We start from the raw sequence: 27282 nt of genomic DNA on the forward strand, positions 1-27282 counted from the left end.
GAGAAGAACACTGCAAGGGTTCCAGTTTCACAATATCATTTCCTTAAAGGATCAACAGTCCTGAAGTTGTCAGAGCATCTGAAAGCATTCCCATTGAAAAAGTAAAATACCACGTACAGCCAGTATGACTAAAACGTAAGATGGAAGGATATCCTCAATGGAAAACATAGTTGCCATCACTGTAGCACTGGTGAACTCTACAGAGCACACAGGTAAGAAGTGCGAATTTTTAACACTTTAAATTCAGGCACTCAAAGAGCAGAAAAATATATCAAGGAAGGAAAAACTGAGACCTTAAAAGGCCTATTATCCACTTTTTAGAGAAGAAAAAAAGAACACCCTGCTCAATTTGAAAAAGGGAGTCAATGCGTCTGGTATCTTTGTGAAGACAGAGCATTCTGGAATAGACCAAACATTTTTTCAGCGTATGGAAAGTTAACAACATAATGGAACAGCATTTTTGTTGAGATTTTTTTTATGGCTATGTGGAAATAGCACATCTTCCTTCAGCTTTGACACACTTTTTTCCCAAATAAATAATACTTAGCAGCTTAAAATTACTTACAATAAACCAGAAAATCTCCGTATTTACGTGTTATGTGTACAAGCAACCATTTGCGTTGATGACTTTTCAGCCATTCTTGCATTGATAGAGGGCACATCCTGCTGCTCCATTTCCCTACCTTGAATTATAAACACCTTGAGTTTGCACCACTGTCTCGGTTGCTTCCAAACCCAATATTTTCTTAGAGGATATCCACAGCAGAAGAGAAAGGAGCATACTGTGTATGACACAGGGACAACACTTATCAATTACCTCCTAGCTACACATGGATGGCCTTCTCGTGTCTTGAGGATGACAGTGCACTGATGCACTGTGCAGAAAATGCCTGGTACTGTTTTTGATGGCATTACATTCAAAAAAGATGAACCAGCCTGCGGATCTCCGAAGAGAGGACCCTCCTTTTGAATGCTCCAGAGGTCACCTGTCCTACAAAATAAAACCAAATCGCCAATAGGGGCTATAACAGCTCTCGAAACAAGCTGACATAACAGACTGCTATACACTGCAATAGGCTTCCTGCTGAAATTCACAGATAGGTATGTTCCACTCTGAGAATAAATGTGTTTTTTTTTGTGTGTGTGTGTGTTTTTTTGTGTGTTTTTTGTTTGTTTGTTTTTGTTTTTAATTGTTTTTTATCCTATCTGAAAATACAGTTAGCACACATCCATTATCCAGGTTAAAAAAGAGTTGTTGTTCAACCTGGACACACAAAGGTTTTTTTGTTTGCTTGTAGGCTAAGGCAGGTAGATGCAAACTATCAAACACACAGATTTACTGACATCTTGATCAGACTGGGACACAGACAGCTTTTGTTTCTCAGAGTTAAGACAACACTATTTTCCTAAAAAGGTATCATCTATGAATAAGAGGGTCTAAATCTCCAAAATTCTCCTATCTGTAGCAGATGTAACAGCCGTCAGAAAAGCTATTTTCATTAAAAGGTACATATGGAGCAGATGCAACCAGACTGAAAAGGTTTCCTCATGGGAAACCAAGTCAGAGTTTGACATAGGAAAAGTCCTCTACAAAACCTCTAATTCAGCCAGATGGCAAAAATAAATAAATTTACAGCAGAAGTCAAGGGCACAAGTCATTGAGAAATTTAAACAAGAATAATACAATATCAAACTACACAAAGAGTCTCTAAAAGTAAGAGAGATCTGGCTGTATTCTAGATGGAAAAATCTTATCAGCTTAGTTCTAAAGGAGTCCTTGATTTGCTTTCTGGCTGCTACCAGAAACCCACATCCTAATACTATTACTTTGAGTGTCCCAACATACAGGCTATGAAGATATAGGTAGAAGATCAAAGTCTGTGTGGGAATGTCTAAAAGTGATGACAGCAGGCTTAGTATTTTCCACCAGGTTGAACCACCATACTTACTCCCAACTAAAAAGTAGAATTTGACAATACGTAATTATTTGAGCAGTATACAGTGATAACAGACATCATCAGCAGCTGATTATGTCTTTGATGTGATAGACATGACACATTTCAGAAAAAGCGCAGATCACTAACACATTCATATTTAGAATAGTCTTCTGTACTGACCCAACAAGGCATCTAAGTTAATTTCCTAATCAGGAAGATATGTATCTATGATGATGACAGTAGTGGAAAGGAAACAGCATTCTGCTGTAGATCTTCTGTAGTCTTGTCAACAGAGAATTCAGAAATTTTTTCCATATAGTTACTTGGTGCATTTGGAACCACAGGCAATCCATGGCAAAAACTGTCTGACATGAAACATCACATAAGTGAATGCTGTTGGAAAGATGTTCATATATCTTGAAAAATGTTCCCCACTTCTACAAAATGATAACAGAGAGGGTAAGTACTAAAGGATTTGGGGTCCATAGGAGCTCCTTTGAGCTCTACAGTCGGAAGCTAGAATAAGTACATATTTGTTTCAAGCTCCAGAAATCTAAGATGCTGACTAGCCTCAAGATTCTTTTAGCACAGCTGCCCTACACTTTACAGTCCTTTGGATGCATCAACTTAACGTAAATGACTACCTTCCCAAACAATACTTGAGGTTGTTGAGAGATCATGGATTGATCAAGGTCCTTACTCAGAAGAGTTTTTCTTAAGATATTCAAATCCCCACATGAAAATTATCTTCAAAAGGATTGTTGATATTTTTAGTGAAGCCAAAATATTGTTCTAGCCTGTGTTACCAACCCAAACTCAAATTTTCTGAAAGCCCAACAAAGCTCCATTCTTATCTGGCACCAAGGTTTAGGTGCTTTAAGTCTTCTGTGCTGATAAAATGGGGAACAGCCTCTACAGTAAGACATCAACTATCAAAACTATTATTGTGGGAAGAGACTTTGAACAAAGACAGGAAGGATATGCTGGGAAGTAGTAAGGAATGCTTTAACCAATACAAGTGGCAAAGGCCACCTATGTGGCATGTTTCCAAACTGAGTGGAAATTGTGCAGTCTACTCCTAAGACTAAGAGAGTGAAAATACAAGTCATAAGGAAGTTTGTCTTTCCCTGTGTACCCTTAATCTTGAAGCAGTACCTTTCAAGACACAAGTGAAGAAATTCTGCTTTGGGTATATCTCTTCTTGATTCTCTTTCATGATCACTGAAGGCATGGAAATAAAAAGGAGAAAAACAGATAGTAGAATCCTCATTAAATTTAGCTGCCCCATGCAAGTCTTCTTTCAGGTGTAAAGAAATTGCTATTAATCTTAGAATCTTTAAGGAAAAGCTACCTCAGATTTAATTTCAACTGTAATTTGCATTTCTTGGTCAAGTCAAAATGTCTAAGCTCAGAATCACTTGTTTTTGGTTTTTTTTTTTTTTCCTGGAGACCCAAGATTCTAGTCAAATATTAAGAAATCTTACATAAAAAATTGCTCTGTTTGACTTTAGGAAACTGCAAGCCAAAGTGTGAATACTGCCAAACTACTGCAATATACTCCACAAAGTTGTTGCTATATGGGTAAAAGAAAATCCAAACAGTCTACCAACAGGTGATAGTTTTGCAGTTACATTGAGTCATAATGAGACACATCTGACAAAGCTTCTTAAGTGAAAACAATATGGCACCAATTTTCATCAGTAATGCCGTGTGAACTGCACTGAGTTTTTACAGAGATTACATCAAAGCAGATTCAAGACAAGCTCGAGACGTTTAGAGGAATCTGCAATGTGAATCACTGATTGGCTGGAGGCAAAAGATGAAAACTCTCAGACATGCAACCTCATTGCTATGAAGTTGTAGTGAGACCTCCAGGGAGAAAACTAAAAAAGAGAGAGCCTACGTCCATGCCAGAAGAAAAAAACACCACTGCCTGCCATCTGAAGAAACAAGACAATTGTTTTTAATCCATTCCTTAGATTTTGTTTTTTGAACTAGAATCATGCAAAACTGTTTCATCACAACTGAACAAGGATAAGAGTGAGACCTACTGGTACCAAATCTTCTACAGATGTTGATTCAGAGTAATCGTCTTGCAGTGATTCATCTGAAGTAATATAATCTAATCCATAGAAATACTCACTCTTGTCAATCGGAAACTGACAAATTAGTTCAGATCATTTTCAGAAGATATTTCTGGAGCTTGGTTCTCCACCCTGTTCAGGTTTAAAGTTTGAAAGACATCAACATTGTAAGAGTTAAGGATGTTTCCCCTCTGAACAACTTAAGTAACCTGACTGTTATTTGGCATAAATATATTTTTATACACCTCACTACTTTAGGATCTTAAATAAACTGAAATGGTGCTATTTATGGCACTAGGTACGGCTGTGCCCAAGCATCAAGTATTAGGAACACCTCTTCAGGTATAGTAAGGTATTCCCCAGATACCAGTGAAAGACATTAACACATTCTGAGTTATCCTTAGTGTGAACATACAGGTGAAATCACCAGCTGAATATGGAATTGATCATTTTAAGTGTTTGCTGAATTATTTAAGACAAACTAGCCTTCATCAGGCCTCACTCTAATCTTCAATTTACTCTAGTGAAATCTTCTCTTTTGGTATGAACTCATTAAAAACACATCCATCAGCGAACAAGCTGTGAAGCCACATGAGGATAGCTTGCCAAATTCTATTCAGGTTAGCTGTCATGTTCCTCACAAGGTCCAGATATTAATTATTTCTGAAACAATATTTCATAATTCCCTCAATTTTATCTTTGAGTAAATAAAAGTGATCAAGATTGTTTCTTTTTCTCACTCCCAAACTATATGTGAACATATTTTCAAATATCTTAAGTTTTAAGATAAACTTTAGTAGGAGCTATCACACATGGTACTTGAGACACTATCCTAAAGCATGCAATTGCTAATATAGTTACCTACACCTAAGGTCAAAGGTCCACTAAAAGTATCCTAACAAGTATTAGCAATTTTTTTGCATCAAATTTGTTTATAAATAATGTCAAAATTATGATTTTTGAAATGGAATTACATTTATGGATTTAAAACCATAGTAATAAATCAAATTTCTCCAGGACTATTTTCTGTCACTAAGGATCACAGGCACTGAAGAGTTCACATGCCTGCTGCTAGATTCAGCTCCCTGCACACCGCAGAACCAGATGAGAACTACTACTGCGGACAGTTTGTGGTGCAACAAGTTGCTAATGTAAGTTGGCACAGATAATCCTTAAGCCTTAGCATTGTTCCGTGGGCAAGAGAGTGGGGAGAAGTTGATGTGCGCCACTGGGGAGCTGACAGGGAGCTATCATTACAGAACATTTTTAGCTGGAGCAACAAGAAAGCTTAACTTACCATGACAACCTACAACTCTTTAGAGAGTCAATTATATTTTGAGTATTCTGGTAGTCATGTATATAAACTGAATCCCAAAACAACCTAGGGATGGTGAGAGCAACAATCTGGAGCCACATGACACGGGACCAAACATTGTCGTGTCCTTCTGCACTTCCAGAAGTGCTCTGAGATGCCAGGCCCGAGAGGTGTAGACACGCCTGCAAGACACTCAGGTTATCAATGGCTGGAACCAACATGCTTGTACCCAACTTCCCTTTGATGTACTGCTCTGTCCCCCCTGTGATGAAAGCAGAAAGATCTGCTTTGTAATCATTAAAACTTGTCTTAATAAACCAATCTGCCTCTCTCTTACCAATTTAAGTCTTCAATTATCTAACTGGATACTCAGATCATAAGATCTGGCTCATGCTCACTCCCAGACTGTGCCCAGGAATTGTTTGGGAACGTGTAATTCTGTACAGGCCAACAGGATGACTATTCTATGCTTACAGTTAACGTCTATTCTACCAAATTAGCACTACAGACAATCAAGGTTCAATGTTCAAAAGAATTCTCTGGTGTTGTTCAGTTGATTACTATAGTCAAAGCCTTAAAACGTCATCTAGTAATTTATCATCCCCACAACTGCTAAAAACAGCCTTCTGAAGCATCTTGTATCCCACTGTTTTCAGAACACTGAATAATATTCAAAACCAATATAAAAACTGATGAGAACTGAATGTGGGTTTGGTCACTATTATTCCCTGAATGATTTTAGTACAAAAAAAGGAAAGACCACCAAGGACATTAAGGACTGCATATTCAAAACAACACATAGATCAATAAAAGGAATAAAGGAGTTCATGACCTCATAAAAAACTGTAAAAGCTAGATGGATTCTCTGAATCATCACCATCAACAAGCTATTTTAATCAACCATTATTTTTCTTCCTCTCAAATAAAAACATATTACGGAGTAAGAAAAAAAAAAACAACACAACATCCATCCAACATTTGCCTCAAGTATTTTCAGCATAAATCTGCAATGCAGATAAATTCAGTAAATCTTTCTTACCAACTCTTTACATTAATCCACTATAAAACAAAAAAAGTTACCCATTTAAGCTGAGTTTTCAGATGGCTTGCTTAGTAAAGGGAGAGATCAGATAATCATGCTATGAGCTAGGCTATAACTGAGATTTGTCATATATCCTAGGTGCAAAGTGTTGATTTTCATTAGAAAGGCGTTCCTAAAACAAGTATTTAAGTAGTATTATCCCACTAATTGCAATGCTTATATGCCAGAATCTATACAAAGCAGTACTGTGTTTGCACATTTTAGTCAATAAATATACAAAATAAGCAGGGAGACAACCTTTGGAGGTCACTCACTGCATTCAGCCTTCCTACGGGAGAATCAGCTTTGCCAACAGAATACGTATTAGCTTGTCTGCTCAAAGAGATGGCTGACTACAAAGACTCCATAATCTCCCTAGTTATATTGTCTTAATTATTACCACTATTAGAAAAATCCTCCTGTTTGTTGTCTAACCTGTGTAACTTTTGTCAAAAATGTAAACCTATTATATACTTCCATAACAACCATCAGTATTCAGGACATATAATTCCATTTCTTTTTCCATGTTTCCTACACATATTTCAAGAGAACACCCTGCCTTGGGTTTCAAGTTTAAAAACTTAAGCAATATTTCTTCATATTGCTCATTTCTACAACTATTGTCATTAGTCACCTCTGAAGTCCAAGTCCATGTTTGGATTCACACCTCTATAACTAATGTACAAAACACCCCCAAACTGGCTGTAATACTTTAAATGAGTATGCTTCAGCAGTGGTGAACAGAGGGAAATTCACAACTTTATAGGCCATACTCCTGCTTTTACAGTTCAGTTTTAGGTATGCCTACTGGTTGCAATGAGGACAGAACTGAATCATGTTCTGATCCATTACAATCCATTATTCTTTATTAGAACTGCACCCATAACTATACATTTTAACTTTACAACCACTGCAATCAAATTTTGAGTCACTGATGTTCCTAAAATATCTTTCATTGCCATTAAGCAACTTATACTTGTCAAAAACTCAATGGGAAGGCGGTTCCCAGCAAAAACATTAAGTTATTCAAGGGTCAGTCACAAAAAAGCAACATAACAAGAGGATAGTTATTGTAATCAAGATTATGATGCGCTGTGCCTAAATATGAAGCTCAAAGTTAACTTTGACCACCGGGAATGCAGCACTGCTGTGACGCAAGAAGAAGAAAAAAACAACCACCACAACCCTTCCTCATCTAAAACAAGCAATTTGAGGGTGTGGAAGGCTGGCTTCCAACACAAAGACAGTTTACTGCATACTCACTCCATCCTCCAAAAGTCTACTGTTTGAAGTGTAAATTATGCCAATATATCCAAAATGCTTAAATTTATATTTATCCTTCCTTCATTCTTCCAAACATGATATTTACTCCATAATAATAATATTTAAAAAAAAAAAAAAAAGAGTTGTCAGTGCACTTTTTCAAGTGCACATTCGTTACTGAACAAATTTGTAGAAGTGAGTAAAAAGAGTTCAACAACACCTTTTTTTCAGTGCCATTTCCTGTGTACAGGATAGACATTCACCTATTATGTACTCTGGCTACATAATAATGCCAATGTTAATTCCTCCTATTGCGTAGTTCTTTAACAGAAATATTGAGGTTGGTACAAAAAGAAATGCGCACATGTAAGCAGCAGAAAACAGAAGCACAAAAATATCAATAGAACAACCTGCACTTGTTCTCAGTACACCATTCCCAGCTGTAAAACTGAGGAATTATTTTTTTTTCATGTTACAACCAGAAGACCTACACTCCAATATGACCACAACATAGATGAGTTATCAGAAGACCCTGCATAGTAGCACCTAGGGAATAGCAACAGGGCTGCATAATATCACATAAATTACTCCTTTTCTTACTAGCTGCTGTGGTTTAACCTGGCAAGCAGCTAAGCACCACATGGCCTTTCACTCACACACATTCCTCCTCCCATGTGGGATGGGGGAGAGAATTTATGAAAAAAAAAAAAAAAAAAAAAAAAAAAAAAAAAGATAATATGCTTATTGGCTGAGATAAAGACAGTTTAATAGGACAGAAAAGGAATGGAAGATAATGATAAAAGAAAATACAAAGCAAGTGATGCACAATGGAAATGCCTACCCCCTAACAACCAATGCCCAGCCAGACCCTGAGCAGCAGACCCCCCACACACCCTGGCCAGCCACCATTAATTGTTTAGCATGACATCACATGGTATGAAATACCCCTTTGGCCATTTGGGGTCAGCTGTCCTGGTTCTGACCCCTCCCAGCTTCTTGTGCATCCCCTGATTACCCGCTGGCAGGGCAGCATGAGGAGCTGAAAAGTCCTTGGCTCAGTGTAAGCACTGCTCTGCAACAGCTACAACATTGGTGTGTTATCAGCAACATTCTCATCCTAAATCCAAAACACAGTACCATACCAGCTACTAGGAAGAAAATTAACTCCATCCCAGCTGAAACCAGGACACTAGCCTACCAACCAACTCTAAATATGTATTTTAAACACAGGGGAAGAACCCAGGACGTGGGAAGCAGCATGGCCTAAGATTTACCGAAGTAGAAGTTAGGAGACTCTGAGATAAAGATGGCTTCATAACAACTGACAACATATAGCAAAGCATATAAAAGAGCTATCCTAAAACTAGCTTGCTGTCACCTATCAAGAACAAGCTCAGAGACGTAACAAGGTGTCAAGGAAGTCCCTTGACCTCTGTGCTGCACATTAGCAATCCTGGCCAGACTGCTTGGACGCACACATAATAGACGAATAAGGGTATAAAAGTACAAGAGAATTCAATCTCTATGAGACTGAACAGGTGAAAAAGTCAGTTTACATCAATATTTTGTAAATAAAAGTCATTTTCTCTTTCTGTTAGATTCTGCACTGAGAGCTTTTTTTTCTAGGTTCATTTTTCCATGTAGGTCTGAAATGACCAAGTTTTAGGTTATTATAAACCTTTGTTTTGTATTTCTTCTTCAACTTAGGAAAAGTTCAGAAAGCTTACTTCAAACAAGCAAGCAATAAGATGCCCTTATCAGCTGCTTCAAGACCCTTGCAATTTTAATATCTCAAGGTGAAAAAAAAAAATGAAAAAACAACCTCAGACTCAGATCTAATTAATACAAATGAACAATAATAGAAGATAATCTTTAGTGCTTGAATATTTTAAATTCAAAAACCATTGAACAAATGTTGACTCACACATATCTATTATAGCTTTATTAAAAACAATTATAATGAACAATGGCTTATATTTCAACTCTCCAGCAGTCCCTCAAATAAGCACATATTTCTTTTCTCACACTATTTCTTAAAGGGCTCTAACCTTGCTTGCCTGAAATTAATACTGCTGCATTACTGGATCACTTTTTTAATTATGCTGTATTTGAGCCATTACTTCTTTTTGTTCTTATTTTCAAGAAGTCCTATGCAACTGTTAGAATTAGACCATGACTTCACATTAAACTACAAATATAATGTGTCATTAAAAAGGTTTATAAGGGTTCTTGATAAATAAACTCCTCTACAACTCATGTTTCCCAATAATGCAGCTGAGCTAGCAACTTTTAGTTTTCACTTGCTTCAAAATACCTTTATTTTTCTTTTATTTAGTAATCCCCAAGTTCTTTTCTTATGAAGTTTAACTGCATCTCCATGGTCCAAATCCCATTATTTTACCTGTTCTTTATACGTAAGATTACCCATGGGGTGTTTCTCATTTTGAATTTTCCTTAAGAGAATATCTTAAGGGAATTATCAAATATTTTTTTTTCTGAAGCTGTTAGCATCTTGACTTGGTAGCAAGCTTGAAGCTTTAGAAGACCTAAGCAAGAGATAACAACACGAGACGGTCTTCAAGTCAACACTGGAGTCGTCTAGAACACTGTAACTGTCTGGAGCACACAGGAAAACCATACTGAAATGGAGCAATAGCAGCATGGAAGGCCCCTGCTGCTCCCAGGAAGTGACACTATCCCCTTAGAGTTATACTGGGGGCTGGTGGGAGGGGAACACAACCACACAGGCAGTTAAAACAGCTGTGCTTACTGGTTTCTGTCTTAGCTATAACTGGACACATGTTGTATGGTCATCAATGTTCAGGACAGATATGGTGCCATGCTATCCAGACAAAACTACTGAAGTCAAAAGGTAGCTGAAACTCAACATGACCATAGAATAGCTACAACAGGGGGTAGATATAATTATGTGCAAGTATGAGAAACTCTTCAACTGCTGGCAGGAAACTGTCCAGTATTTCATGGTACTATGAGAAAAAACAGAGGGAAGCTGTCAGGGGATTTGTAAAAGGATGCAACAACAAGGCTAATAAATACACTCCAAGCTAGTAGTCTTTGGCCTTTGGAAGAAGCACTTGAGGGTTTCGTATACTGACAAGACCCAGTCTTTCTACAATGCAGTTTTGAAAGAGAGCAACCTTTAGTAAGTACACAATCAAGATAAGGAAGTTTTATTAGCTAGACAGTAAGGGTGAGAAGAAAACGGAAAATGCACACACACATACACAAAAAGAAATAAGCAGAAAAAGACAAAAACCAGCAATGATCTCATCAACAACAATCGAATACAAGGAAAAGATAAACCATCAATGCTGTAATAGGGATAGAAGATAACTTTTACTTGGATATATTCATGCAGTAGCGTGAAAGTATAAATGACAGGTGAAAGGTATATTCTACATATCTTATCATCTATACGTATTATGTATGCATATCTATTATCAGTTATGTATATATGGACTACTAGATATTTATATCTATATACATATTCTAAAGAATATGGAACAGACCAACTTTTGAAGCAAGAAATTCAGAGAGAAGTAAGTTGCTGTATGCATAAATGAAAATAATACATGGACAAGTTTCCAGAAAGTTAAGATAAATAATTGGAAGCAAAGACAGACAAATCAAATGCCAAAATGTTTGCTTAAGAAGAAAAAGATGGTTAGAAGCTTTAAATCTGGCTGACATACAACTATAAGATCATCAAAAAAGGGAAGATGACAGGAAGCAAAAGAAAAGCAACTGCTATATGAAGCAATGGACATAAAATGTCAAATATTGGGTATTTCCCACAAAAATGCTGTAGAAAGTTAAAGTATGGGTCTTCTCCTACAGAAAGTTTCCCCTTCAATGCCATACACACAAAAGAATTACCTTACATTGCTCTAACAGTGCAAGAAATTGTTTAAAGATATGCTTTTGTCTTTTTTACAGTCCTTTTGAAGAAAATAAAATTAGTAGTAGTTCAGCACAAGTACAGTCAAGCAAATATTAGTTTTGTAGCTAACACACATTTTCCAAGGCATTTAGGAATGCCAAACAAAAAATACGACATCCAATGAAGTCTTTATTTGTAACAATGATTCCCAAAATCTAATAATTTATTTAATAAAATTCAATTCTTATTTAATAAAACTACTACTTAAACTAGGATGAATGACCATTTAGTACATATGCTTTTTTCTTTGAAAAATTACAAACTATTGCTTGACATCCATGGATGTATTTCTAATTTAACTTTTGTCATTCCAATTCTTATTTCATATAGCATCTAAACAACAAAAAATAATCAACCACAAACGCAAAAACTTATGTCAACAGTCAACTGCTAAGATGATCATGCAGCTGAAATCCCATTCTTCTCAGATAGGTCTCACATTTTAAGCGTGCTGTCATATGACTACTCATTTCTAAACACATACCCAGTTTTCTCCATTAACAAGTTTTACAGAATAAGTCACCCAATATTGGTCATAATTGATGTAACCTCCAAGAAAATAATATGACAAATTAATTCAAGAGAAAGTTCATCACACTGGGTAAACCAAGTAGAAAACATGAACTATAGTAAAATGAAGTGCAATTGAACATTTAGATTTTGGCACACACAAACATATTTCATGAAGCATTTGATCATCAAAATACAGCATTCAAAATCAACTTACAGTAACACTGTGAAGCTAAGTTAAAGCACTTAATAAAGTTAAGAGATTTCATAAACAATTTCATAACACAGTTTTCATAAAGTAGTTCTTGGATGTGTGCAAGTTAAAACAAAAAAACTCTATATTAATACGTGATAATATCTGTGTTCTGAGACAGCAGTCTGGAGTACGTGAAAGAAAGAACACGCAGGAAAATAAAGTAGTTTATCTAAAGAAAACCTAAAGTCTGGAAGAGAAGATAAGAGTAATAAAGGATTTATTTTATACTTACTGCTGAATGAACAGAAAACATAAAAGTGCAATATGATTTAAAAAGACAAGGATAATTGCAGAAACCAAACACACACACAAAAAACCTCACACCACAAAACTCTCATAGAGGGAACCTGAACTGCTTAGAGTCTTGCCCTCAATGTCTTTAAGCCAACAGCAAAAGTTAATTAACTCACATTGAAATAAAACACAATATGTTAACAGTCACAGCATGCCAGTATCTTCTGTGTCTAGCTGTTTCTTTCAGAGTAACAAATCTTGACTTTGAATTCAAGGCCAGGAGGATAAAAGAAGGTTTGCGTTATAAAGATTTTATTATCACTCAAGTAGTAATTATCAGTTTATTCACTATTTTGGCTGTTTCTTGGGAGGCACATGGTTTAGTCTTTCCCCTGAGCACAACTTCAGAGTAAATTAACATGATCTCTGAATTCTCTGAAATACCATAACTATGAGATACTACTCAACTAAATGATAAACCTCAAAGTCTTGTATTGCGTGTTTGATTCTCTTCACTTGAAAAGAAGAACAAAAATGAAGCAAAACATTTTATACGTATGTCAGCAGCGGTACATGGTCCTTAAATGAACAGGAGTTCTCAGCCTGCTTCCCAACCAAAAAAAAATAAAAATAACTTATGCAATTTTTTTTTTTTTTTCAAGACAGAAATGAACTCATGGCACCAGGGGCTGTCTCGCCAGCACCAAACACTGGTTTGGAGGAGAACATTGCTGGAAAAACATTTGGTGATAAAAACTGGTTGTAGCTTGATCCCTGAAGTCAGCTCCACTAGACTCACCATAGCTGTGACGCTAGAAAAATGATACCTAATGATGTTTTTTTATGTTTTCCATAGAAAACGAAGGAAAGCACACACTTGCATTCATCAGTGAGAATCTGGTTGTTCCTTCAGAAAAGAAAACCCACAAACAAATATAGCAAAACTTGACCTAGACTGCTATATTCTAGCTCTTCCCATCAGATGGGGCTGAGAAAGTTTAACTGAATTGGAAATTTGTAAATTTTTAAAGAGCAAAAGACAGACTTCTAGGTTGGCTGAGGCTCAAATACAGAGGAAAAAAAAGTAAAGAAAAAAAATAGAAAAATAGCAAATCAAGCATTAAGCTATGTGGAATTAATTTTTAAATGTCTTTTTTTTTTAATCAATATTTACTCTTGACAAAATGGCAAAAATATTTGCTATTTAAATTTGCATTTTACTAATTTGATTAAAATGCATAACCCAGCATGCAATTGTCCTATTTCCCCAATCAGTTACACATATATTACTGTTGGAATGATTTAGCTTGATCCATACCTTAGCCAGCCATGGTTAAATTTACCGGTACAAATCCATCTCTACAGGCATTTTGCCGTAATTTGTCTGACTCAGAAAAAATTGCTGAAGTTTTTAGATGTGTGCTTATCTCTATCATCCTAGCAAACATGGTTTGAAACAAGGTTATCAGAGAGGAGCATCACGCTTAGTCTACTTTGTTCAGCACAGGACACTTTAATTTCTTTCAGAAAAACTGATATATAAACCTATCTGCTACATAAACAATCTACCCTTTTGATTTTCTAGTACCTAATTTAATGGAAACCATGAACTTTTAATATTATGGAAAAAAAGTACAGCTTTTAGCAAGTTCAATTCCAGAACAGACACCAATTTGATATATACATATATACATATATATATATAAAAAAGTATATATGTATGTATATATGTATACATATATATGTGTAAGAAAAAATAATGTTTCATGTTTACATAAAACATGATGAAAAAAATCATAACAAATCAATGAAGTTTTACAGAAAGGGTGTCCACTTCTGACAAGCACAGAAGGACTTGTCTTCAGTGGCACCAAACAGCACAAGACAAAACCAGAAAATCAAGCTAGACAACGTATTTTTAACATATTCCATTATTAACTTTTTTCTCTTTTCCTATGATGCTTATCATAGTGTCATCTAAACGTATGTGTGAGCTAGATTCATGTTATGGCATAGGTAAAGATGAAATAATGTTGTTTTTTCCCCCTTTATCATAATACTCTTCCTAACATCGTTTTTCCCTTCAATTTGTCATTTACCATCTCCTCTCCAAACATCTCCGCTTTAAGCTGACATCAACCAGGGACTCTACCAATAGCATTTATTCATTGATCAATTAATTTATTCATTGATATTCATACAGAAATTTCATTTCTAGCTCGCCACCCATCTCTTCTAGTGATTGAGATATGGGTCTACGAGAAAATACATTCTTAGGAAGCATATATATCACAATATATTACTTAAATTTTGAACGTAAGAGACTCTAAACTAAACTTGGTACATCTGACTTCTAATTACATCTGCTTTATGATGGAATTTAATATTAAGACTATTATTCCAGATCAAGGAAGAAATTTGGGGAATCTATGATAGTTTTTTCACCCTTCAGGGGAGATGAAAATAAAGGGAAGGAGGAGAGAACTTCAGTTGATTCAGAATCTCAAGTGTTGCTCTCATATCCTATACATGTACTCCAGATATTCTAATATGTAGGTACAAATATTTGATATCCACACAGATAACTACCAAAAATAACTGCATATTGTTACAATGACATGGTACTCAATGACATGATACTTTTTCCCTGAAGCCAAAGATACTAAAAGAATTCTAAAATAATTTCTTCCTTCCAGGGGAAATCATCCTGGATGAAGCTGTCAGTGATCACCTTAGCTTGAAAAAACTAGGAATGAACAACGAAAAGACCTATATGGATGTATGAATCCAGGAAAAGAAATAGCCTTATTCTGTGTTTGTCTGGATAAAACAATTAATAATTATGAATTATGAGCTATATACATGGTATTCCCTTATTATTTTTCAAATAGAGCATCAACCACCAACAGTCAACCAGGAGTGTTATATTTTCTCTCTCACTTTACAAATTCAACCTGGGAGATATAATAAACATATCTTCCTACTGGGAATGTGAAAGGTGACTGTAAGTACTCTGGATAAAGCATACTATAAAACATAGGAGGAAGAAGGCAGAACAGGTTAACACAATGACAACTACAGTATTTCATTTCTATTTACATATAGAACAGAAAAAAAATCAACGTGTATCAGGTATAAATGACAAGGTTTTTGGTGGTGGGGTGAAGTTGCAGGGGTGGCCTCTGTGAGCAGAGCCCAGCAGGAACGATCTGTTCCTGAAGGACTGCACCCCATGGTACAAACCCATGTTGGAGCAGTTCTTGAAGAGCTGCTGCCTGTGGGAAGCCCATGAAGGATCAGTTTGTGAAGAACAGCATCATGTGGGAGGGATCCCACGTAGAGCAAGGGCAGAGAGTAACCATAAAGGAGCAGTGGGGACAAAGACATTGAGTTTGTTTTGTCTGTTACGATAATTGCTGAGTGATCTCCCTGTCCTTACCTGAACCCTTGAGCCTTTTTTCATTGTATTTTCTTCTCCTTTCCCTTTGAGGAGGTTGAGCAAGAGTGGTGGAATTCAGATGCCCAGCAGGATAAAACCACCATATTATGGAAATTCAAAAAATGGCTCCATATCTTCCAGTGAACCTTGCCACAGAAAATACTACTTTTTTGTTTCTTTTATCTAAATTAGTTTTTTAAAGAAAGAGGATGTGGCAATCAGGCCTTCCAGATCCATGGGTATGTCCACCTACACATATTTTTTCTTTTTTACTATACCACCTCTTCATGTTTACAAAAAATAAGCTCTTATTGCTTTAAAACTGTATTTCAGGCAAGAAAATTAAAAATAGTGTTAACAAAAAAGAACTCACCACAATTCCAAACTGCTCTGGTTCAGACAAATTATTGTACTCGCTCTTGAACTTGGACAATGCATTCAATTGTTCTTGTTCCGGAAGATGTTTTATTAAATTCTATCAAAAGAAAAGGAAGGAGGCTTATAAATCTCAGATTCTGCATTGCTTTTATAATTGCAGGTAAATGGTATTAGTTACGCATCACTAACATGAACTCCAAAGACAACACTCCTGTGCCAAAGTTGATAGAAAGTAAATAGGTAACCCACAAATTCAGGTTACCAAGTATAAAAAGCAAATTATTAAATGCCACTATCTTCTGCTGATTCTTTGAACATACATGTTTCTGTTGTCTTTTACTAAATACCATTTTGTAATGAGTATGTTTGATATGCCCTGTGTAAACAAAACGAAAGAAGTAAATAGGACAGGGAAGGCAGAATAAGAATTTCAACCGTAACGTACCTAACTAAAGTATAGCAAGAATGATTAATGCTAGACAAAAAAAAAAATATTTTGAGAATGGATAGTTTACCTTCTAGTATTTCAGAACAAAAGCAGACTGTAAGGTGATGACAGGTAAAGCAATGCCTATATCTACAAAATCTTAAACCCACTGAACACTACTTAGCATGCACACTTTCCAGAAGTAGGACTTCAGAGGTGGTACCCAGCTTCAGCTCAATTCATAAATCCATATGGGAAGCTTAGGCACTTACATAAGTGAATGCCTTGTGAACACAAGTAAGAGTCTAAACATGACACCTTCATCTGATCATCTAAGAAGACTTCAGACTCCCTGGAGCTTCCAGAGCACTTCAGCATCTCCACTTACATATAGTCATCTGAATTTAGGCACCTGAATCCCACATAAATTACCAGCTAGGTAGAAGGTACTTCTCTGAGCTGAAGTAAAGATGCAATCCTTCTAACACTGATTCAGGTTGGGCAAACACAGCTGTACCACTACCAACTACCATATTTTCAAGAATGGATCAGAAGGACTAATTGTAACACTTTCCCATTACTCTGTGGAACAGCAGACACTTAAGTCAAAATCTGTTTTATTACTCTGCAAGCAAATAGTTTTATTGCTATGCAATCAACAAAATCATTTAGTCAAGTTGGTGAACAGGATCTCCCTCTGATAGCCTTAAAAAAATAAATGAAAATACTAGATTTTTAATTCCAGTATACATGTATCCAAAGTATTAATGGTTTTTAAAACCAGCTTGAACACTTTGATACTTCTTTTAGTTTTCCTATACTCAATCTCTTAGCTCTTGTACAATCACCATTTTATGGTAGTTTAGCATTTATCAAACCTTTTTTTTCTGGTAGATAAGAACTAGACAGTACTTCATCACTGTTCTGTTTTGGTGTAAAAACAATCGCTATTTTAAGAACTGAAACACTACTTTGATTCTAAGGACTAAGATAAGTAATTTGTTTTAAAGCATTTTGTGTCATCCACTGTAAGGACAACATAGTTTATCAAGAAAGTAAAGTCAGCAAATAAAAAAAGAAAAGCTAGACTTATGTGCAAGGACCAAAATAACCAAAGAAAGAGTAAATGATAGTCAAAGAATGAACTGTTTCAACAAACACTCCACTCTCAGATAAGGATTTTGGTAGAAAAAAGGAAACCAGTAAAAATGCAGGAATGATGAGGCTTAAAATAATAATGCAAAGTTAAATTTTATGGATCCGGTTTTGAACGTGCCAGACTAACTTTCAGCATGAAGAATTTATGACGGTAGTCATATATATCCTTGCTGTTATTACAATTGGAAAACATTTTTGTAAAAAATAAAAAAGGCTACAAAAGGCTACATCTATTAATTATGAATTAAGATGTCCAGCACTAAATCTATAAAATTCAGCAGACATCAAAGGGCAGAGAGATTTCAAGTGTAAAAGGCACATTTTAAATTAGGTTTTGATAACCTACTTTTTTCTGTCTTGATATATACATAACAGTTATTGCCAATACTTTGAATATACTACAATTCCTTAATTTTTATTGAGATTAAAAGGTCATTGTTTGATAATAAAATAATTTTCGCATGTAGAAAGACCGATCACAAAACTTTTCAAAAAGAGGAACAGTCAAGTGTTGTATGAATGTTTTCAATATTGAACACCAAAAAAAAAAAAAAATCGAAGCAGCAGCTGGTATCAAAGCGGCTTTATGGTGTTCAGATAAAGCTTTTGAACTACTAGAGATGAAATACATTTTGAATATCAAACAGAGAATAAGGAGAATAAGCAGGAGAAAGAATTTTGACTAAGTCACGGGAAACATTCTGATAATTAGTCAATGACTATTTGGATTACAGCATAAATTTCAGAGTTCTGATGTCTTTCAGAAGTATATTAATTTTTCAGAAGTATATTTCAGAAGTATATAAATTCTAACAAGAGAAGGGAGGGGAACAGGATGGAGAGAGACACAAATTATACATTTTACTTATGCATTCTGTATAACAAAAAGGTAGGATTAAGGACAACTCTCCAACTTCAGAAACTGTGACATTAAGATTTACTGGGCAATATTAACAGCTAGACAAAAAAAAATGGTGAAGATGAGAAATTTCTGAAAAGGAGAACCAACAAAATATTTAAGGTATCATATAAATACGTAAAAACAGCCACATGCTTACAAACCTATGTATGCTTTTGCTCTTCTCAGAATAATAAAATACACAGAACTACATTTTCATTGGATATCCAAACCCAACACTAGTTTAGGTTTTTAAAAGCAGACATACTTTAAAAGAGACAATACAGATGGATATTTTAATTCATTTAGTAACCTCAGCATATGTGAGGGGGAATACTAGATTTTTAAGGCAATGAGACACACGATTCAACCACTTTCAAAGGAGGATAGATGTCTAAGTGCTTTTCGAGGTTTGAACTTAGATGGTACCATTTTCAAAGTCCTTACTGAACTGTTTTACTCAGAAACGAGAAGCTTGGATAAAGCCATTTGACAGAAATGATTACACACAAACTTGCAAAGTAAATTTGGAGCTAATAAGTCTCACTGAATTTTCCATTTCATTTAGGCTTGATAATGTATAATCACCTTTAAAAAAAAAAAAAAACAAGTGACCTGAAATCATCCAGCAGCATGCCTTGTTACATATATATAACTTTCAAACAGGATACTGTGAGCATTATTACTTGTATTCTACTACACTGACTTTCAGTCAGTCGCAGCAGTTGGTAATATCATTGTCTTCTTGTAGGACATTATTCCTTACTTCACTTTTGGTTCTTCAATGTCTCTTATCCTTTTTTTTAATAAAATTGTTCCCTCCCCTACAAAACCAAACACAAAAGGACTCAAACACTAACTTGTCCAAGACTGTAGACTCTCATTTCTGATCTCAAAAACACGAAAAACGAAAAAAATGTTTCGTTTTCTTTGAATTACACACAAGGAAATAATACATCAAGTTGTCAGTTTTTCATAATATTGATATATAATATATATTACAGACAGGTTGCTTCACAGTATTATTAAGGATGTAATATCATTAAGAAGCTGAATTTTCACCACTGGAAAGAATGATAAGGTCAAACAGCATGATAGAGATTCAGAGAAAACATGGAAACTCTGAGACAGAGGTCAAGCTGAACATAACAGTGTAGCATATTCTACCTCTCAGATTGTCATGCAGTTCTACAGAATCTCAGCTATTACCCCACATATTTATTTTATATACATAAAGAGACAAATCATGCATCTTCTAAGCACAGAGAAAACCTTGAAAAAGAAAAGGGATGTAAGCACAAACTAGCATCAACAATGAGCTCTAAGGCATAAACTACTCTGTTCATCCTAATAACCTTAAAGCAATACATAGTTTCAGTGGCAATATTAACTGCATCTTGATGCTCCATTTTCCAACAAAATAGAAAGAATTACACAATGATATATACATGCAGTCACTGGAGATGATGGCTCATCTTTCTTCTTTCAAATATTTCCTAAGAAAAACATCCCATCCTGCAAATCATTCAGTAGACAAATTCCCTTTAAAGGAAAGTGAAGTCTAAATAGCTCAACAGAGTCTAAAGATCTTTGAAATCCAAGTGATAACAGATGACACCCAAACTGCATAGTGCACGAAAAGGTACATGTCGAACATACAGTCTCCTCAGTAGGATCTTATTTTGACATTTCAATATGGTGAACATTCAATTTGCAGGCAAAGCATGCAAAAATTAATTTTTTTGTTTTGTTTTGACCTTTGAATCCAAATTGCTACTTGTTGCAGTGTGAGTCATACATTTGAATCTCGGGAGTCTGAATGTTACAACTCATTTTATCTCTTTTTATTACCTATATTTCTTTCTTCACTAATCAACAGATCTGCAAAAAGCTTATGCTTCTAAAAATCTAACTTTATCTTTTTGGGATGTTTCAGCAGGGACTCGTGCCCATCTCTCCAACACACTTTCAGGTGTGTTGTACATGTCAATAATCTAAATACTCCTTAGGGAACACCTACACTACATTACTAGTACATTGTTCACAATTAAAACTTGGTATATAGGAGCCATAATTACAAAAAATTGAAGTTCATCACAATATATAGGAATCCTATCCAAAAGAATGGCAATCTTGGTCTACAGAAGGATCCTTGCAAATCTAATTAAGCGTCATCAAGATGACTGTGGGACATGGCATACAACTTGGGGACACAGCAGAGACGTTCAGAGAACTGCATTTGTGCGAGTTTAACAGAACTGGATTCAGGGGAATTTAATGTAGTCTTCAGGTTCCCAATGAAAGATATATCAGGAAGATACCTGAAAGATATATAAAGAAGATATAATACAGCTCGTCTTGGAGGGGTGCAACAGAAGGCCAAGGTTTCAAGTGCCAAAAAAGAAAATTCCAGCTGGATAAACAAGAAAATGTTTTTCCACCATAAAGGTAGTCCAACACTGGAAAATATATCCAGAAAGACTGTGCAATCTCATTCCTTGGAGATGCTCAAAACCTAATGGGAAAGGTCCTAAGCAATCTGCTCTAGTTGTCCTGGCTACGAGCAGAGACTGGACCAGATGACGTCCAGACATTTCTCCAAATGTTTTTTTTTTCCCCATGGTTCTAAAATAAAGCATTTGTATTAGAATTAGTTTTATGGAATTCTCCAACTTATCATCCTTTAAATAACTCTGCGAATAGAAAAACATAAGGAACTTTGAGTATCTTTTGTCTTCACACAGAATCATACTTTGAATAAAATAATATGGAAAAGAAAAACACTATCCAAATAAGCTCTAAGAAAGAAATGTGGTCAGTGTGGATGTCCTAAGGCAAGATTCTAAGTAAGAGGAAAGAGAAAAGAGAGAGTAGAAGAAAATATCCCTTTCCACCTAGTTTTCAACAAGAACAAAAGATTTGTGCAGCTGAGCCTGGGGTAAAAACAAATTTTAAAAGAATATACAGTAACCAGGGAACAAACATAAGCTGTTTGAATATACAAACAAAAATAAAATCAATTTAGGTTTAGATAATAGGAATAGAGAAAGTAGAGAACATCAACTCAGCTACTTTCATAAAAAAAATAGCTTTACAAATATAAAAAGAACCGGAGTTCACAGAAAAAAATAACTCTTGCAGTGATTTAATAGCCAAACAGTGTACATTAAGAGGCTTTTTAGGCACAGTTTTCTATTTGATGAGATGCTTACCCTGAAATACTGGGATTTCAAGTGTCAAATTTCCTTACCTGAATCATGGACTCTGACAGCTGTGTTTCATCTACTTCCAATATCATCATCTTGATTTCCTCATAAGGCACTCGGAAAGATCCAAGGAAAATTGCTGAAATAAATATTTAACCCACAATTAAAGAAAACAATTTATTTCTTCTTATAAAACATCAATTAAGTAGGGTATAGCATCTAAAGGTCAACAAACAATACACATAAGAGAAGTAATACACGTAAGAGAACAATTTAAAGTGTATTTTTATTTACTGTTCTCCAGTAATTCCAGCTTTCTCCATCCATTTGTCATGTGTAACATCTAGCATCAAAGAACACTTAGACAAGTCTACTCTCAAGGACAGTCATTGCCACCATAGTATTTTGTACCAAGATGACAGTTAGGCTTTTTACTTCAACAGTCTCATTAGTGCTTTCTCACAAAAAAAGCAGCTCAAGAAAATTACCACTACCAAAACCATATAAGCAGTTAATACATATATATACATACATATATTATTTTTTTCATATAAACCTGTTTATTTCTTCACCATTATAAGATCATTTCTAATTTTATTTCTGCCTGCCTTTAGTTACCTATTCATTATACCACTCTCGTCTGCCAAAACTTTGGCTTCTTTATTTGTGTATTATTGTGCAGTGTACTGATTATTGCTTTGTTCTGCAAAGTGCATGAGGGTTGGCCAGACATCTTGTAGACATTACTGTCTTTATTGACTTTTTGGTTGTGTGGGCAGTAATCCTTAATGAATATGTTGAAAATAAAGACAGGTAGTAGATATTCAGCTGTATCCTATTTATCCTATTGCTTAGGATACCTAATGAAATAAACTCATTCTTAAATGAGAGATATTGTTTAACTGTTTTCTGGGTCTTTTCTTTTAACATATATTTTCAATTGTATTAACTTACATGTTTGAGTTTAATGCCACACATATAAAGCATACTCTCACACATTTAACCAAACAGTGGTTATGAGGTAGTCACACAAGAGAGAAAGACATTTTTAATGGAATATTAATATAACATTACTTTATCATAAAACCAAAATCTACTTACACAGATTCTGTGCAATCTTTGGGTCCAGCACTTTTAATTCCTTGATTCGTTTCTTAATGGATTTCTTTTCTTCAAAATCTTCCTCCTCTTTTTTTACTACCAAAGTAAGCACAAACACACTCACTGTTAGCTTTCGATATTTAGATGATATTTAGAGAAAACATTAATGAATACAGAACATATTTCCTGCCAAGTGTAGTCAATGCACAAAGAGAAGAACAAATCATTGAATATACAAACAAAAAATAGTGGTTTTGTATTTAGTGCTCGTAATCTTTAAGTTTTTGTTTGTCAGTCAAATTTGTCAGCATGTTAGCCTTCTAGAACAAGTTTGTTAGTTTAATATATGACTTGAATGAAGATGCTAATACTAATTGTAAGAGTTGTCTGAGGACATAAAAGAATCCTTAACATACCGTGCAACTGACTTCAGTCAACCTGGCCAGGTTACTACACTGAATTGGATTTTAACAGTAACAAAAAAAAGGTAAAAAAGGAGGTACATAAAGAAGGTATGTGAATACCTCTCAACATTGAGCAATAAAGAAACAACCCCAAATTATGTGGTTTTGTGCCCCCTTGTCTAAACAAATAATTATCATAGACCACAGGCTCATTCAAAGACTAACATTACCTTGGAATATAAGTGAGTACATATTACCTATTTTCCTTATCTCCTCCAAAAAGATGTTTTTTTATATATATGATGTAATCACCTTGTTAGAAAATAATATAAAGGCAAAGTGATTGCATAAACATGCATTAACAGTGCTGGAAATTCTGGCTTATTCTTTCTTTTCAGATTATAGTTCGTACAAATAGGATCTTCCAAACACATTATACAAGCTGAATTTATTTCTCATTATTTACACACTGTCATAAGAATTTTACTTAAAATAACATAGATGCTTGATAATGTGTTACTAGGAAAAGAACCATTCCAGCTATTATGGAAACAAAATCAAAGACCAAAAAAACAAATCAATCCTTATATCCAATCTCCATTGTTTTTTAATTCAGCACAAATCTTCACTGTCAAACGTTATTCACCCAATGAATTCCTATTATTTACCTAATTATCTAGCATCTGAAATTAGTTTCCAAGCTTTGCAGTATGATTGTCCTAAATTGTCACACATGCTTCAAATATTTGAGTAGAAAATATATGGTAATAAAAGTATACACCACTGTCTTCAGGAGATGGATATAAATGAGAAGGCTTGTCAGTAAGACTTGTCCTTTTGACAGTAGCCATATCATATACTTGCCTGCCTGATTACGGAATTATTAACCCCAAAATAGATAACCCAGTCTCTCTGATCTGGGAAGACATTCATCAAGCCTAACATTACCCTTGAATGCACCAAATCTTATATTTCAAAGATATATATTGAACCTATTTTGTGTTTTAGTAAATGGAATTGTTAGGATTACAATTTCTAGCTCATTAATGATTCCTGACAAAACCAGATGTAGTGTGAATTACCAGGAACACTTCCCTAAATTGGAATGACTTCTGTGGATTTTAAAAGAGAGCTTTGACAGCTACGACATTCTTAAAAAAAAAATAAAAATGTATTTTTCTAAGCATAATAGGTTTTATTCAGGATAAGAAGACAGATTAAATGATGTCTTGATGTTTCTTGATGTCTTTGAGCTGTGTTGTCCAGTATGACTATTACCGAAGAGATAAGAACTTAAAGACCTCACAGAGTGATTGAACGAACTGGATTCTAGTCCCTTTTGAGTTGGTGGACACGCAAATTTGAATCATCTTCCAAATCACTTTTAATACACTACACCTGCTAGGCAGCATGATGCTGCTTTTGAAGATAAGCCACAGTGCAGAAAACAACCTGGCTTTCCAAAAGATGGAATCACAGAACTAAGACATAAAACAGTCCTTGGAAGAAGGACAGATATCTAGGGTCCTGGCAAGTGGATTACGAAAGGCACAATCCACTTTAGTTATTTTCCTTGCCCTACCCAGAACCAGTTGGCCTTGAGTTTCTTTTAGCATGGATTTATCAAAGAGGTTATCATTCTCCTGTCCCAGGAAAACTGAAACACTTTGTTCCCTACACATGTGAAAACAAAGGAATAGGTTTGAACCATCAATCTGAGAAATCAACATCCTATGCTCACAATAGGAACAGAATGACACTAGAGCTACCAGACAAAAAGGAGGTTGCCACTAAAATTTCATTTTTTTTTCTGGCTATGCTTTTAGTATAGTCCTTACCAAATCCAGAAGGATGTGTTGGGGGCTGTGGATCTCAAAATCATACAACTGCTTTCTCCAGCAGTAACTCCTTATTGACTACATGCTTAAAACTGTCATTCTTAACAGTTTTGAGTTGCCTATCTAATCAGTGCTGCAGCTGCAGATGCCACTACATCCGTACAACTCTGTGGCACTGGTTCTACACCATTTTTATGTCTTACTAGTCTGAACCATAATGAAAATACAGTAATAATTTACATCTAGTCTGGAACATGACAAGTCGTTATTTTATAGGAAACAAAATTTCCTTAATAATAACACTAATATACTGTAATTACTTGAATTTACTTAAAATTGACCTGATAGCCTTGAACTAGGAATTAAATAAGGGCTGAAATCGAAACATATTTACATTTTTCTCAGGGTAGAAAACAGTATCCATGCACTACAAGTCTCAGAGATAATACAAAACTATACAAACATAAAAAAAAAAAAAAAAACAGCAGTTGCACACAATTTTAACTCTCAACTTTGATATCAAAAAACAATGCTGCAAATGAACTAATTCTCTCTGGAATTTTCACCAAAGAAGAGGTTACACACAAAGTTATAGCAATACTAAAGGTATCATAACCCTAAGGAAAAATATATAACTTACTCCAGGAACTCATGCAGGTATTGTATGCAGTTATACAATTATGCAACAAACTAAATTACTGCAAACTTACATGATACTTCTTCAGGAGAATTCAGGTCACATCCTAATGTTGTTGCCAGCAGAAAGAAGCAAAGCATACATATTACTTGTTTTCCCCATAGGAAATGTTGTACTTCGCAATGAAAACTCTGATATTTACTACTGCCTCTAGAAAATTTTACCTAGTTTGCTGACTAATTTATAAGAGAGAGGGAAAAAAAAAAAAAAAAAAAGAGAGAGAGAGAGACACACACAAAACTACTTCCGTAAATGAAAAAAGAAGAAAAGGAAAAAGAAAAAAAAATATTAAAAATTGAATAGAGTATCTGAACCGGTGAAGTAAATATCTAGATTATAAAGAAAATAAGTAATTAGACTTTTACTTGGGGAGGGCACTGGGACAGGAAGGAAAGCATATAGAAAATAGAAAAGATAGAAAATGGAAAACTTCTGCTTACACGGGAAAAAGAGAAAGCAGCCCACTGAGAGTGGGCAGCTGCTACAGAAAAGAGGTGGCTATCGAGGATAATAGTGATAAGACATTCTTGTTCTATACAGAGAATAATCAAACCAGGTGATATCAAAATGCATATCCAGCTCTCATGGCTCCTGAAGCTGGACCATCATATACCATTGACTTATTTCAAAATCAGATGTCTTTTTTCAGGTATTATGCAACTAGACGGTAATGTCAGGTATTAATTCCTGTACACCCTCACATATTCTGTCTCCATGCTACACCTATTAGACTGTGGCCATACACATGGTCCAAGCATCAGACCTATAGCATCTTTGGCCAGTAGCACCTCATCTGATGCTCGGACGTCTGAGTCTGGGAAACAGAATGGTATAAACAAGCAGTCTTCATTGCACACCCTTCACAGTTCCAACCATAGTTCCTTATCTCCACAGTTCCACATCCTTACTAACGTAAGGCCAAGATTAGCAGTTCTGAATGTGCAGGTGAACAAATAGCTCAAATGAGTTTTAGCTATTAGAAAGGTCGCTTTTTATTGCCTCTTTCAAATGTCTATCCATATACACATTCAACTGTAGTCAACTCTCTCCATCTGTGGCAGCGATCTGAATGAAATCAGAGCCTGATGGGAGTGG

The 27282-nt window shown here is 35.2% G+C and overlaps 1 protein-coding gene across 1 annotated transcript in view; it reads right to left on the reverse strand.

Annotated features, from left to right (window-relative positions):
• DIAPH3 (diaphanous related formin 3) overlaps positions 1–27282 on the reverse strand; it is a gene marked incomplete at both ends in the record, with an annotated part of 247956 nt that overhangs the window by 110735 nt on the left and 109939 nt on the right. Inside the window, 3 exons of the mRNA XM_084295299.1 lie at positions 16454–16555; positions 22192–22286; positions 23249–23344. Of these exons, the coding sequence (XP_084151425.1) occupies positions 16454–16555; positions 22192–22286; positions 23249–23344 (293 nt within the window). The remainder of the gene's footprint in view (positions 1–16453; positions 16556–22191; positions 22287–23248; positions 23345–27282) is intronic.

Source organism: Netta rufina (assembly GCF_964035555.1).
Source record: "Netta rufina genome assembly, chromosome: 1".
Classification (NCBI taxonomy): Eukaryota; Metazoa; Chordata; class Aves; order Anseriformes; family Anatidae; genus Netta; species Netta rufina.